Source organism: Ovis aries, chromosome 12 (assembly GCF_016772045.2).
Source record: "Ovis aries strain OAR_USU_Benz2616 breed Rambouillet chromosome 12, ARS-UI_Ramb_v3.0, whole genome shotgun sequence".
Taxonomy (NCBI): domain Eukaryota; kingdom Metazoa; phylum Chordata; class Mammalia; order Artiodactyla; family Bovidae; genus Ovis; species Ovis aries.
This window is the reverse complement of record NC_056065.1, coordinates 30,843,292-30,858,084: the sequence shown is the minus strand read 5'-3', so window position 1 is coordinate 30,858,084 and position 14,793 is coordinate 30,843,292. Positions and strand designations below refer to the sequence as shown.

General features: G+C 43.0%; 1 protein-coding gene across 5 annotated transcripts in view; it reads right to left on the bottom strand.

Moving 5' to 3' along the window:
* The window catches only part of SMYD3 (SET and MYND domain containing 3), a 770,036-nt gene that overhangs the window by 16,064 nt on the left and 739,179 nt on the right, over positions 1–14,793 (bottom strand). For all 5 annotated transcript variants that reach the window (XM_027976324.3, XM_060396390.1, XM_042257173.2 and 2 more), the window contains one exon: positions 9,723–9,831. In XM_027976324.3, the coding sequence (XP_027832125.2) occupies positions 9,723–9,831 (109 nt within the window). The remainder of the gene's footprint in view (positions 1–9,722; positions 9,832–14,793) is intronic.

Below are 14,793 nucleotides of genomic sequence, written 5' to 3'. Positions count from 1 at the left end.
CAGCCTCGGGGTCTTTTCCATGAGTCAGTTCTTCGCATCTGGTGGCCAGAGTATTAGAGCTTCAAAATCAGTCCTTCCAGTGAATATTCAGGGTTGATTTCCTTTAGGATTGACTGGTTAACTCTCCTTGCTGTCCAAGGGACTCTCAAGTCTTCTCCAGCACCACAGTTCAAAAGCATCAATTCTTCAGCGCTCAGCCTTCTTTATGGTTCAACTCTTAAATCCGTACATGACTACTGGAAAAATTATAGCTTTGACTATACAGACCTTTGTCAGCAAAGTTATGTTTCTGCTTTTTAATATGCTGTCTAGGTCTGTTATAGCTTATCTTCCAAGGAGCTAGCATCTTTTAATTTCATGGCTGTAGTCACCATCTGCAGTGATTTTGGAGCCCAAGAAAATAATGTCTGTCACTGTTTCCATTGTTTCCCCATCTGTTTGCCATGAAATTATGGGACTGGATGCCATGATCTTAGTTTTTTGAATGTTGAGTTTTAAGCCAGCTTTTTCACTCTCCTCTTTCACTTTCATCAAGAGGCTCTTTAGTTCCTCTTCACTTTCTGCCATTAGGGTGGTGTCATCTGCATATCTAAAGTTATTGATATTTCTGCCAACAATCTTGATTCCAGCTTGTGATTCATCTAGCTTGGCATCTCTCATGATGAACTCTCTACATAAGTTAAATAAGCAGGATGACAAAATACAGCCTTGATGTACTCCTTTCCAAATTTTGAACCAGTTCATTGTTACATGTCCGATTCCAGCTGTTGCTTCTTGACCTGCATACAGGTTTCTCAGGAGGCAGCTAAGGTGGTCTGCTATTCCCATCTCTTTAAGAATTTTCCACAGTTTGTAGTGATCCATACAGTCAAAGATTTTAGCGTGGTCAGCAATCAGAAGTAGATGTTTTTTTCTGGAATTTTCTTGCTTTTTCTGTGATCCAGTGGATGTTGGCGATTTGATCTGTGGTTCCTCTGCCTTTTCTAAATCCATCTTGTACATGTGGAAGTTCTTGGTTCATGTACTGTTGAAGCCTAGCTTGAAGGATTTCGAGCATTACCTTGCCAGCATGTGAAATGAGTGCAGCTGTATGGTAATTTGAACATTGTTTGGGATTAGAATGAAAACTGACCTTTTCCTGTCCTGTGGCGACTGCTGAGTTTTCCAAATTTGCTTCCATATTGAGTGCAGCACTTTCACAGCATCATCTTCCAGGATTTGAACTAGCACAGCAGAAATTCCATCACCTCCTCTAGCTTTGTTCCTAGTAATGCATCTGAAGACCCACTTGGCTTCACACTCTAGGATGTCTGGCTCTAGGTGCATGACCACACCATCATGGTTGTCTGGGTCATTAAGACCTTTTTTGTATAGTTCTTCTGTGTATTCTTGCCACCTCTTCTTAATATCTTCTGCTTCTATTAGGTTAATGCCTTTCATGTCCTTTATTGTGCCCATCTTTTTATGAAATGTTCCCTTGGATCTCTAATTTTCTTGAAGAGATCGCTAGTCTTTCCCATTCTATTGCTTCCCTCTATTTCTTTGCATTGTTCACTTAAGGCTTTCTTATCTCTCCTTGCTACTCTTTGGAACTCTGCATTCAGATGGGTGTACCTTTCCTTTTTCTCCCTTCCCTTTTGCTTCTCTTCTTTTCTCAGCTATTTGCAAGGTTTCCTCAGACAACCATTTTGCCTTCTTGCATTTCTTTTTCTTGGCAATGGTTTTGATTACCACCTCCTGTACAGTGTTAGAAACCTCCATACATAGTTCTTCAGGTACTCTATCAGATCTAGTTCCTTGAATCTATTTGTCACTTCCACTGTATAATAATAAGGGACTTGATTTATGTTACACCTGAATGGCCTAGTGGTTTTACCTACTTCCTTAAATTTAAGTCTGAATTTTGAAATAAGGAGTTCATGATCTGAGCCACAGTCAGCTCCCGGTCTTGTTTTTGCTGACTGTATAGAGATTTTCCATCTTCAGCTGCAAAGAATGCAATCAATCTGTTTTTGGTGTTGACCATCTGGTGATGTCCATGTGTAGAGTCTTCTCTTGTGTCGTTGGAAAAAGTTGTTTGCTATGACCAGTGCCTTCTCTTGGTAAAACTGTTAGCCTTTGCCCTGCTTCATTTTTGTACTCCAAGGCCAAACTTGGCTGTTACTCTAGGTATCTCTTGCTTTCCTACTTTTGCATTCCAATCCCCTATGATGAAAAGGACATCTTTTTTTGGTGTTCTGGAAGGTCTGGTAAATCTTCATAGAACTGTTCAACTTCAGCTTCTTCAGCATTACTGGTTGGGGCATAGACTTGGATTACCTTGATGTTGAATGGGCTGCCTTGGAAATGAACTGACATCATTTGGATGTTTTTGAGATTGCACCCAAGTACTGCATTTTGGACTCTTTTTGTTGACTGTGAGGGCCACTCCATTTCTTCTAAGAGATTCTTGCCCACAGTAGTAGATATAATGGTCACCTGAATTAAATTAACCCATTCCCATCCATTTCAGTTCACTGATTCCTGAAATGTCCATGTTCACCCTTCCCATCTCCTGTTTGACCACTTTCAATTTACTTTGACTCATGGACCTAACATTCCAGATTCGAATGCAACATTATTCTTTACAGCATCTGAGTTTACTTTCTCCACCAGACACATCCACAGCTGGGCGTCATTTCTGCTTTTGCTCAGCCTCTTCATTCCTTCTGGAGCTATTTCTCTGTTCTTCTCCAGTTGCGTGTGGAACACCTATTGACCTGGGGGTTCATCTTTCAGTGCCATATCTTTTTGCTTTTCATACTGTTCATGTGGTTCTCAAGGCAAGAATGCTGAAGTGGTTAGATGCAATTACAAGTAGAACTGTTTTCTTAAGTTTCTTTTGGCATTGTTCCCTCTAAGTGTAATTAAACACTGCTGACTTTTGTATGTTAATGTATATCCTCCTGCTTTGCTGAATTTCTTAGTCATTTTATCTCTGTTTTTTTTTTGATTGGACAGCTTATATTGTTCTGTCTTCAAGTTCATTAATTCATTCTTCTTTCTGTTCTGTTGTTAAGCTCCAGTCTGTATATTTTGGCAGTTGTATTTATCAGCTTTTAAATTTCTGTTTGCTTCTTCTGTGTTAATTTCTTTGCTGCAGTATTCTGTTTTTTCATTTGTTTTGAGGATGTTTGTAATTACTATTTAAGCATATTTATCATGGGTTTTAAAATCTTTGTCAGATAAGTCTAAAATCTATTATCTCTGAGTTGGCATCTATTGATTGTCTTTTTTTTCAATCAAGATTATAATCTTCGTCTTTCTTATGGTGAGTGATTTTCAGCTGAAACCTGGACATTGTGAATATGACACTGAGATTCTGAATTTTATGTCAACTTTCTGTTTTAGCTGGCTTTCTCCACTATTGCTTCAACAGGAGTATGGTGGATGATACCTTGTTACTGCCTGGTAGAGGTACAAGTCCAGGTTCCTCACTTGGCTGCTTGTCACTGCTGGGATTATACTTTCTGATAGGTAAATTTCTATTTGTTTCCTTAAATGCAACTTAATCACTATGCTTTCATTTTAGGATCATTCTCTTCTCCTTTCTTGGTTGAGAGACGTACTCTTGAAACTACTATTTCCTGTTTCAGGTTAGTAGGGGCCTGTCATAAGCACCAGAGTCAGAGACTGTCAGACTCCTCTTTGAAGGTGTCACTGGCTATGGCACCTCATCTCTGCACACCTTCTTGTCCTCCCCATGTCCTTTCCATCTGTCTACATGTGTGATGATACACACTTAGAGGAGAGATTTTTTTAACCTAGAGACTGCTAGCCTAGAGAAAGTCCATAGAGAGTCTTCAGGTGGTCCCTATATCCCCTTTCCCCACTATATATATCTATGTGTGTACATTATCTCTGGTGAGTCAGTGGTTCTCACACAATTCAAAAATAAGAACATGACCGGAGAGGTTAAGAATCATTGTAGCAGATTAAGAAATGGGAACAATAGATGTGCAGGCTCTAAATCATCCATTTATGGGGGAGGACTTGAAATCAGGGTGCAGTCTGGAGTAGACACACACCAGCTTGTGCTTGGAGCTTTCCTTGAATGTGCTGAAATAGCTCATAATTGTGTGGGTGTGAGAGGAGCTCTGTGTGGGACTGAGCCTGTGCTCCCTATTCAGGTCCAGGAAAAGCTTAAAAGATCCTCAAGATGCTTCAACATACGAAATGAGAAGAGAAAAAGCATTACAGTGTAATTTACATCTCAATAAAAGTGGCTATTGAGGGGGGTGAAGTCTGACTTTCTCCTTCTGAGTTCAGTTAACAAGGCACTGCTAACAAGGCAGCTAGTCTAGCCAGGGTGAGGGAGTTGGCAGTGTGCAGAGCTCACAGAAAAGCAGCAGGCTCCCTGATAAGACAGCCCAGATGAGGACGGTTGCCCTTAAGGTCTAAGAAGTCAAATTAGTCCTAACAAAATTCTTCTTAGAAATAAATGGAAAGAAATGAAAATAGATTAGAGACAGGACAAAGCAGGAGGGAGGTACTGTGAGGGGACCCCAGGGCTGTCCTGTGGCAGCAATCACAAGAATTTCAGCTGAGCCCAGTGGAGATGGGGGCCTAAACCAAATCAGAGCTGGGCTAAATGGATTCCTTTCCTGGAGGAGGCTGGGCCTAATTGAATCTGTAACGCATTTTTGTTTCTGAAGCTTTTCTCATTTTTGTTCCAAACTCAGCCTTTGGAACCGTTATTCAAACTCTTTCTTCCATCCTATTATTTCTAGAGTTTCTAAGAAAGAATATCTAGGGGTGCCAGTCTAAAAAGAACATCAGTTTATTTTTTAAAAATGTGTATTTATTTTGGTTGCACTGGGTCTTCATTGCTGTGCAAGGGCTTTCTCTTGCAGAGAGTGGGGGCTACTCTTCGTTGCACTGCTCAGGCTTATTACAGTGGCCTCTCCTGTTAGGGAGCAGTCCCTAGGCTACAGCCTTCAATAGTTGCATCTCACAGGTTAAGTAACTGTGGCTTATGGGCCTTAGAGCAGAGGCTCAGAAGTTGTGGTGCATGGGCTTTGTTGTTCTGTAGCATGTGAGATCTTCCCAGATCAGGGATCAAACCTGTGTCCCCTGTGTTGGCAGGCAGATTCTTATCCACTGTGCACCAGGGAAGTCCACGAACCTAAATTTTAAAAGGCAAGTATATATATATCTTTCTTTTCCTTTCTCTGGGTCACCTGAGCCCTGAGAAACCTCAGGAGGAGAGTCTTTCTGCAGAACGAAACTGACCTGCTTCTAGACTCAGGTCCTGTGAACTTGCAAAAAGATGGATGTGTGTCGGCCATCTCTCTGTGTGACACTGTGATATATAATAAGAAATATACACTTGGTCTTCATCCCTGTTTCTGGTTCCGAGCTCCTAAAACCCTTGGAATTTCCTAAGTGAGGAAAATGATCAGGGTGTCTCTTGTTATTTTAATAAGATGACTTTTAGAAGCACCTAAAATGTGGGGGCTGGTTGCTAGGATAACCATGTGAATAGAAGGTTGGAACTTTCAGTCCAACCTCTGATCTCTGAGGGAAGAGGAGCTGGAGGTTGAATCAGTCACTAGTGACCAATGATTTAATCAATCATGAGTCTCTAATGAAGTCTTCATAAAAACCCTAAAGGATAGAATGTGAAAGCTTCTGGGTTGGTGAACACATGGAGAATTGAGGAAAGTGGTATACTCGGAAGGGGCCTGGCACCTCCATGCCCTTTTCCAGTGCCCTGCCCTGTATGCATCCCTTTCATCTGGCTGCTCCTGATGTACAGCCTTTTATAATAAATGGGTGATCTAGTAAGTAAAATGTTTCTTGGAGTCCTATGAGCTGCTCTGGCAAACTAATCAAGGCCATGGTGGGATCCTTGGAACCCTCAAGCTGTAGCCAGTCAGTCTGAAGCCTGTATGATAGCCCGGGCTTGTGACTGGCATCTGAAGTGGAAGAGGCTCTTGTGGGCTGTGGAATCTGATGCCACCTCCAGGCAGACAGTGTCAGAGTTGAGTTGACTTGTACGACACCCAGCTGGTGTCTGAGAGATGTTTGTTGATGGGGGAAAACCCCTACTGCATGCTGGAATTGGGTGAACAGAATCTTGCTCTGCTAGTAAATGGCCAGCACAGGTCCATATGTGTTAGATTAAACTGGACAAACTAGACCTGGCTGTGCCTCAGTGGGACTCTAAGCCTTAGCTCCTTTGGTTTTCACATGGCCATGAGAATGCCTGGCCCACTGGCCTCAGATGGCCGTCATGAGGAGCATTCATGTATGCATGAGCAGGATTAATACTCTCTAGTCCCATGAGACATAAAGGATTAATTTGATTATCTGTAAAATACCTACTTGGAGGTGACCCTTGGTTAGGTCACATCATACACTTGGAAAATTTCCTCCAGAAAGTTTTTGTGGGAGAACATTCATATGGTAGACCCTCAATAAGCATTTTCTGCCCAGCTGATTTGACTGGCTGACCACCATTCACCAGAGCAGAAAAGGAAAGTTCTTCTGAAAAACCTTCCAGTGTTCTTCTGTCAGTCTGGATAAAGATGTCAGACCAGGTGAATAAAATAGGAAGTGATGCGTGCCTTCAGGAATCCTAGGATTCTTCCTGTTGATGTCACTTAGAGATCAGGAAAAGACAACAGGGCTGGTATTCAACAAAAACCAGCATAAGGGAATGTTGCTTTTGAGTATCCCTTTGTTCTTATTGCTCAGTCGCTAAGTTGTGTCTGCAGTGAACTGCAGCATGACTGGCTTCCCTGTCCTTCTCTGTCTTCTTGGGTTTGCCCAAACTTATGTCCGCTGAGTCAGTGCTGCCATCCAACCATCTCATCCTCTGTCACCCTCTTCTCCTCCTGCCCTCAATCTTTCCCAGCATCATGGTCTTTTCCAGTGAGTCTGCTCTTCCCATCAGGTGGCCAAAGGATTGGAGTTTCAGCTTCAGCATCATCCATCCAATGAATATTCAGGACTGATTTCCTTTAGGATTGACTGGTTTGATCTCCTTACTGTCCAAGGGACCCTCAAGAGTCTTCTCCAGCACCACAGTTTGAAAGTATCAATTCTTAGGCAGTCAGCCTTCTTTATGGTCTAACTCTCACATCCAAACATAACTACTGGAAAAACCATAGTTTGACTATACAGACGTTTGTTGGCAAAGTGATATCTCTGCTTTTTAATCTGCTGTCTAGGTTTGTCATAACTTTTCTTCCAAAGAGCAAGTGTCTTTTAATTTCACGCCTGCAGTTACCATCTGTAGTGACTTTAGAACCCAAGAAAATAAAGTCTGTCACTGTTTTCATTTTTTCCCCATCTATTTGCCATGAAGTGATGGGATTGAATGCCATGATCTTCATTTTTTGAATGTTGAGATTTAAACCAGGTTTTTCACGCTCCTTTTTCACCTTCATCAAGAAGCTCTTTAGTTCCTCTTTGATTTCTGCCATTAGGGTGGTGGTGCATATCTGAGGTTATTGATTTTTCTCCTGGCAGTCTTGATTCCGGCTTGTGATTTATCCAGCCCACCATTTCACATGATGTACTCTGCACAGAAGTTAAACCAACAGCGTGACAATGTACAGCCTTGTCGTACTCCTTTCCCAATTTGGAAGAGTCCATTGTTTTGTGTCCAGTTCTAACTGTTGCTTCTTGTCCTGCATACAGGTTTCTTAGGAGGCAGGTAAGGTGGTCTGCTATTTCCATCTCTTTTAAGAATTTTCCACAGTTTGTAGTGATCCACACAGTCAAAGGCTTTGGTATAGTCAGTGAGGCAGAAGTAAATGTTTTTGGGAATTTCCTTGATTTTTCTATGACCCAAGCGATGTTGACAATTTGCTCTGTGGTTCCTCTGCCTTTTCTGAATCCAACTTGAACATCTGGAAGTTCTCGGTTCATGTACTGTGGAAGCCTGGCTTGGAGAATTTTGAGTGTTACCTTGATAGTGTGTGTACTTTGAACATTCTTTGGCATTGACCTTTTTTGGGATTGGAATGAAAACTGACCTTTTCCAGTCCTGTGGCCACTGTTGAGTTTTCCAAATTTCCTGCCATATTGAGTGAGGCACGTGAACAGCATCATCTTTTAGGATTTGAATAGCTCAGCTGGAATTCTATCATCTCCAATGCCTTTGTTTGTAATAGTGCTTCCTAAGACCTGATTGACTTCTCACTTCAGGATGTCTGGCTCTAGGTGAGTGATCACACCATCATGGTTATCTGTCATTAAGATCTTTTTTCGTATAGTTCTTCTATGTATTCTTGCCACCTCTTCTTAATCTCTTCTGTTTGGTCCTTGCCATTTCTTTCCTTTATTGTGCCTGTCTTTGCATGAAATATTCCCTTGGTGTCTCTAATTTTCTTGATGAGATCTCCAGTCTTTCCCTCTATTTCTTTGGATTGTTCACTTATGAAGGCTTTCTCCTTGCTCTTCTCTGGAACTCTGCATTCAGTTGGGTAGCTTTCCTTTTTCTCCTTTGTCTTTCTCAGCTATTTGTAAGGCCAGCGGCAGGATAACATGATGATATGGAAAGTATCCCTTAGGCATTTGTTATTTTTCTCATCTAAATGTGGACAACCAGCCCCTAGACACTCCCTGAGAGATCCCATTTCAGGGCCTGAGTCTCTCCACTCTTCTGCAGACAAGGGCATCATGGCCCAGAGGACCTCGGGAAGGTACTGCCCCTGAAGCCCCACACACCAGTTCTCCATACAAGCCACCAGTCCAGTGCCTCAACCAGAGGAGCATATGAGCTCTGCTTTTGGAAGCTCTGCCAGAGTGGAGAGGTCAGGACAGCATAGAGCCCTGGGCCTTGGTGGCAGTGGAGGTGCCTAGAGAGGGTGAGCACAGGTGTCATCCTTTACATCACATCCCAACACGAACCCAGTTCTCCCACTTGGTCTCTTTGCATTTATTGCAAGGATTGTACTGACCTCTCCCTTCTTTTTCCAACAGTGAATACTTCCTGAGTCCCAGGTTCTTTGCTTGATGCTGAGCTGGTTTCAAAATAGACACACAGAGACCTTGCAGTCTCCTGAGGGGAGCAGCATCAGGTATTTGTGCTGCTATGTGGTGAGGGCTCAGCTGACAGAATGAGCAGACTGCAGAAGGTCAGGGAGAAGACAGCATTCCAGTGGGCTTTAAAGGGTCAGGAGAGTTATACCAAGCCCAGGGGGTTGGGGAAAGGGCATTTAAGGCTGAGGAAACAGCTTTGAAAGGACCTAAGTGTGAGCATGCCTTGGGCACTGGTGAGTGTCTCTGTGTACACTGTCTGTAATGTGTGTGTGTGTGTGGAGGTGGGAAGGGAGGCTGGAGGTGAGGAGGCTGTGAAGGTGGTCCTCAGACAGGTGGTCAAGGGTCTGCAGATTTAGACTCTGTTCTGTGGGCCGGAGGCATGGAGACAGATGTGTACAGGGGTGTCTGAGGTCAGTTCGCACCAGTTAGTAAGAGTTAATTGTTACTTTTTCTGAGTTTTGTGAACTGGTTGATTTGACATTAGTAGTTTAAACTCAGTGACAGTGGGCATGTTCATGCCCACTGTCATAGAAATTGGCAAACACTCCAATGATTTTTTTTTTTAACATTTATGGGCATGTGTATGTATTAATGCCTGTGTCTGCACACTGGTATAGAGTTGGTAGGCCCCTTCCTTGTGATATCCATCAACAGGCAGAAAGAACTGCGTGTGATTTTGGTACACTCACCAGCCTCAGGTTCTTCATTGCTTGAGGAAACATGCCTTGGTGTAACTGCAGTTTGCCGACTTTCATTATCTGCACACCTCTGACGGGATGGTTTCCTGGGTAAAAAATCCTGGAAGAAAACAAATGGCAAGCAGTGTGAGTAGCTCTCACCCATGCAGTCAGCATTTCATCAGGAGAATACAAAAATGGGAGCGAATGCTGGCTGTGACTGTCAACGAGCCACTAAGCAGAATCAGCTTTGCAGCCTCGGGAACGCAGTGCTGAGGGAGGAAGCTCACTGCTGGTCTCCTGCTCCCTGGAATGCCTTCTGCATTCTGGGAAAGAGACGGGACTGGAATGCCTCTCTACTAAACGCTAAGAGAAGCTCCAGCACCCAGGAAGCCTTGGACCAGAAGCTCGCCTCTCAGTATATAATGGTTAAGTAAATCAGTGATATGCCCACAACCCTCCTTTTCACCACAGAGTCCTCTGAGTCTCAGCTGCAGAGTCTATCCTTCATCGCAGCCCACCTTTCTCACTGCCCCTGTGTATTCATCCCATCATCACTGGATCCAGAGCTTTGGATTCAGACACCCCATCTGTGTTGGCCACCGTGTCCTGCGTGTAAGAACTCCACACATACTTGACCTCCTTCACCCACAGTGGAATAGAACACAGTGTTGCAGTGGACTGAAGCATGAAAACCCAGGACTATGTTTCAGACCCAGTGTTATTTCACCTTGACTCAACAAGAACTTACTATATTAGATTCAACAAAATGTGAACAGTTCGGCCTCTTCTTCCTCCTACATCGTCTATCCAGAGAGTCTCCTGGGCTCCTGCTGTATGAGTAAGATCGATTCTAGGGCTGGAGGAGAGAGTACACTGTATATATGTGATCTTTTCCCTCGAGGCTCATAATCCCATTAGACACAAGACAGACATTCATACAACAGTTTCAAAATATCACAGGATAGAGCATGCCTTAGTACACAGCAATGGTCAGCTCAAGTGTGTGGAATGAACTGAGAAAATGACACAGGAGTTACAAAGAGGAGAGTTATGATGGTTGGTGGGATCAGGGAAGGTTTCCTGGAGGAGGGGAACAGGGCACTTCAGTGGGGCTCCCTGGGATCTGGGAAGGCTTGTCTTGTTGGTGGGCGGGGAGTGGAAATGCATTCTTGCTGTTGAGTGGTGTGAGTGAAGGTGCATTCCAGATGCTGCCTAGCCAGAGACCACAGGTACTTGCCTGTAGGCCTCCAAAAGGTAATCCTAGAAGTCATGACTTACACAGGGCTTGCCATGTGCCGAGCGCTGTTCTGCATTTCATTTATGAACACGTCATAGAACCCACATTTAGGCTGTACTGTGAGGTGGATTTATCAAGAGACACATATGTTCTCCAGTTAGTATACTATCTGCACACCATTCCCTAGCCCTGAACCTCAGCTCTTGCCCACATGAAATGTGATATAGAAACTTTGTTCATTCAGGCTCTTAAAGAAATGGAAAGCAGTACCCAAGAGAGGGAGGTGTTTAAATTAATAGAATGTTGGCTATGTTTCTTTTAAAGAACTAAAAAGGGAGGGGACGGAGGGAAACAAAGGTGACACCTGGGTCCTGGCTTTTCCTTCATCTACTGAGCCTGCCAAGAGATCAGTCACGTCACCTCTCCCCCTTACAAAACGAACATCATTATCTACTTGTGTGGAAAAGATTTTAAGATCCCTGGACAAAAGGCTTAAGTATAGGACGCCATTGCCCTGTACTTAATTGCCTTGGACGCTTTCCTTGAAAAGCACACCTGGATTTGGAACTTTATTTTATTGCTATGAATGTGACATAATTAAATTTAAAGGCCAAAAAGTAATTTCATACTAATAATCATTCTATTCAGTGGATGTCTGTCATGTCAGTTAGCAGAAGCAAAGAAAATCTTGGGTTCTATGGTTGCAGAGAAAGTGGTGCATATAATTACTCCATGACAGGTACCTGCTCTGGTTGCTTAAAGATATTAAAAAATGAAGTGGAGTTTAATCAGGAGAGGATAAGGAAGTGTCTGGGAGGGGGACTTCCACATAAGTATTTACGGAGCAGCCTTGCAGCTCTGGCAGGGGTGCTATGCCTGTGCCTGGGTTGTTTCTGGAGGCCTCCCAGCTGACATATGGAATAAGTATCATGATCACTTGCCGGAATAGCACCCCAGGGAAAACTGGTGAAGCTCACTCCTGCTGGGAGAAGTTCTCTACCCAAGGCACGGCTTTCATCAGCTTTCCGCATGTGACAGTGATGAGGAGGGAGGAGGCCTGCAAGAGGTCTTCAATCACAGAATCAAGGCCAGGCTGAGGGCCTGAACCAGAGAAGGAATGAAGGATGCCCAAGGACTAAAACAGGAGTTTGACTGGGAAGGTGAGACTCTAGAGGCAGAGAGACCTGAGGCAGGATGGTGGTGGTGAGAACAGAAGAGAAGGATCTGAACTAAAAGATGTTCTGCAGCTGACTGGATAGGGCCTGGAGACCTGCTGAGGTCTGGCAGGCAGAGTTGACTCCACGATTCAGAAATCAAAATGCTGCCACAAAAACGCAAGCAGACTGTATAATAACAAAACTTTCATTCAGCCAGGCATTCTGCCTGTTTGGTATTATGAATTTTCTTTTCATGGGTATAGTGCTAGCAACCATGGTCCAGGATGCTGGGCCCAGAAAGGAAAAAGTGCCCTTGGTGTTTCTGTGGTGAAGAAGTGTATAGGAAGGAAGGTGTTTAAACAAGCAAGAGAAAAGCAGCAGCACATGCTAGTTTAACTAAGACCTATAAGCACCAAGATCTTGCTGCCATATTCTCCCAGAAGGCTTTGGGTCAGGGAACTGGAATGTCTCAAATTAAAAGGGGATAGAGAAAAACACACCTGATGGCAGGAACTATGTTGTTGGTCTTGCTGAACTTTTCCCATGTGATGCAATTACAAGTCACATTTCTTCACTACAGGCAGCAGTTCTAACATTCGTATGGCAGCAAAAACCACTTACTGTTAGGACTTTTTTTTTTTTTAGAACTGATATAAAATGCATTACTGGATTTAAAATAAGAGCTTAACTATATAAACTATTTTAGTGTAATCAAGTAGCTATAATGTATTAGTATGAATTTTAGCTGATAAATGTGAAATCTAATTCTAATAATTGAATTAGAAAAATCTGCATTTTGCAACTCTTGAAGAAATAACTAATCCACGGAAAGTGTATCACTAGATGAAACCAATAGATCAAAGAATGATGGAAAATTTTACAGTGTGTAAGGTTGTTACCATCTGAACCCAGTCATCAATCTTAGCATCACTAACATGGGATAGCCAGACATTACCTGCTGTCTGAGCTGACACAGTAAAATTTTGTACCACCTATAAAGGATCTTTGACAAAAAAAAAAAAAAAAAGGAAATTTAATCAAGCCCATAAAATTCCATTTCACAGGAAAAACAATTGGTAGAGGAACAAATAAAAGCAACCAGCTAAATTCAAAATATGGGAAGTTTTACAGAACCATCGTCACCCAGGATCTTCAGTAGGTCCATGGCATGTAAAGAAAAAGGTGGCAGAGAAGGAGAAGACTCTAGATTAAAGAGATACAACAGTCAAAGGTAATTTGTAGACCTTTTTCATTTTAACTCAAAATAACTATAAAAAAGACGTTTCTGAGTCAGTCTAGGAAATTGGAACATGCAATGGCATTGTAAGGACATGCCCACATTTTTCAGAGATACAAACTGAAATACGCATGGATAAAATAATGTTATGACTGTGGTCTGATTTAAATCTCTTCAGCATAATTTCTCCTTCCAGCAATGATGGGTTAGTTTTTTTCAGACCAAACTCCATGCTAACAAGAAACGTTAGACAAAATATTTATAAAACTGTTTGAAGGTGTTGAAGAATGACTGAGGGACTGGAGTCTGAATGATTCAAGTGGCAGAAAGAATACAATCTCAAGTAGGTGGTCCTTTGTTGCTACTTTTCCCTTTGTTGATTTCAAAGGAGAGGCAGCTAGGCTAAAGAGCTGAACAGGAGTTTTGGCAGTCTCAAAGGTATCAGTCAGTCAGTCAGTCAGTTCATTCGTGTCCAGCTCTTTGCGACCCCATGAATCGCAGCACGCCAGGCCTCCCTGTCCATCACCAACTCCCGGAGTTCACTCAGATTCATGTCCATCGAGTCAGTGATGCCATCCAGCCATCTCATCCTCTGTCGTCCCCTTCTCCTCCTGCCCCCAATCCCTCCCAGCATCAGAGTCTTTTCCAATGAGTCAACTCTTCGCGTGAGGTGGCCAAAGTACTGGAGTTTCAGCTTTAGCATCATTCCTTCCAAAGAAATCCCAGGGCTGATCTCCTTCAGAATGAACTGGTTGGATCTCCTTGCAGTCCAAGGGACTCTCAGGAGTCATCTCCAACACCACAGGTCAAAAGCATCAATTCTTCGGAGCTCAGCCTTCTTCACAGTCCAATTCTCACATCCGTACATGACCACAGGAAAAACCATAGCCTTGACTAGATGGACCTTAGTCGGCAAAGTAACGTCTCTGCTTTTGAATATGCTATCTAGGTTGGTCATAACTTTTCTTCCAAGGAGTAAGCGTCTTTTAATTTCATGGCTAAAATCACCATCTGCAGTGATTTTGGAGCCCCCAAAAATAAAGTCTGACACTGTTTCCACTGTTTCCCCATCTATTTCCCATGAAGTGATGGGACCAGATGCCATGATCTTCATTTTCGGAATGTTGAGCTTTAAGCCAACTTTTTCACTCTCCTCTCTCACTTTCATCAAGAGGCTTTTTAGTTCCTCTTCACTTTCTGCCATAAGGGTGGTATCATCTGCATATCTGAGGTGATTGATATTTCTCCTGGCAATCTTGATTCGAGCTTGTGTTTCTTCCAGTCCAGTGTTTCTCATGATGTACTCTGCATATAAGTTAAAGAAGCAGGGTGACAATATACAGCCTCAACATACTCTTTTCCCAATTTGGAACCAGTCTGTTCCATGTCCAGTTCTAACTGTTGCTTCCTGACCTGCATACAGGTTTCTCAAGAGGCAGGTCAGGTGGT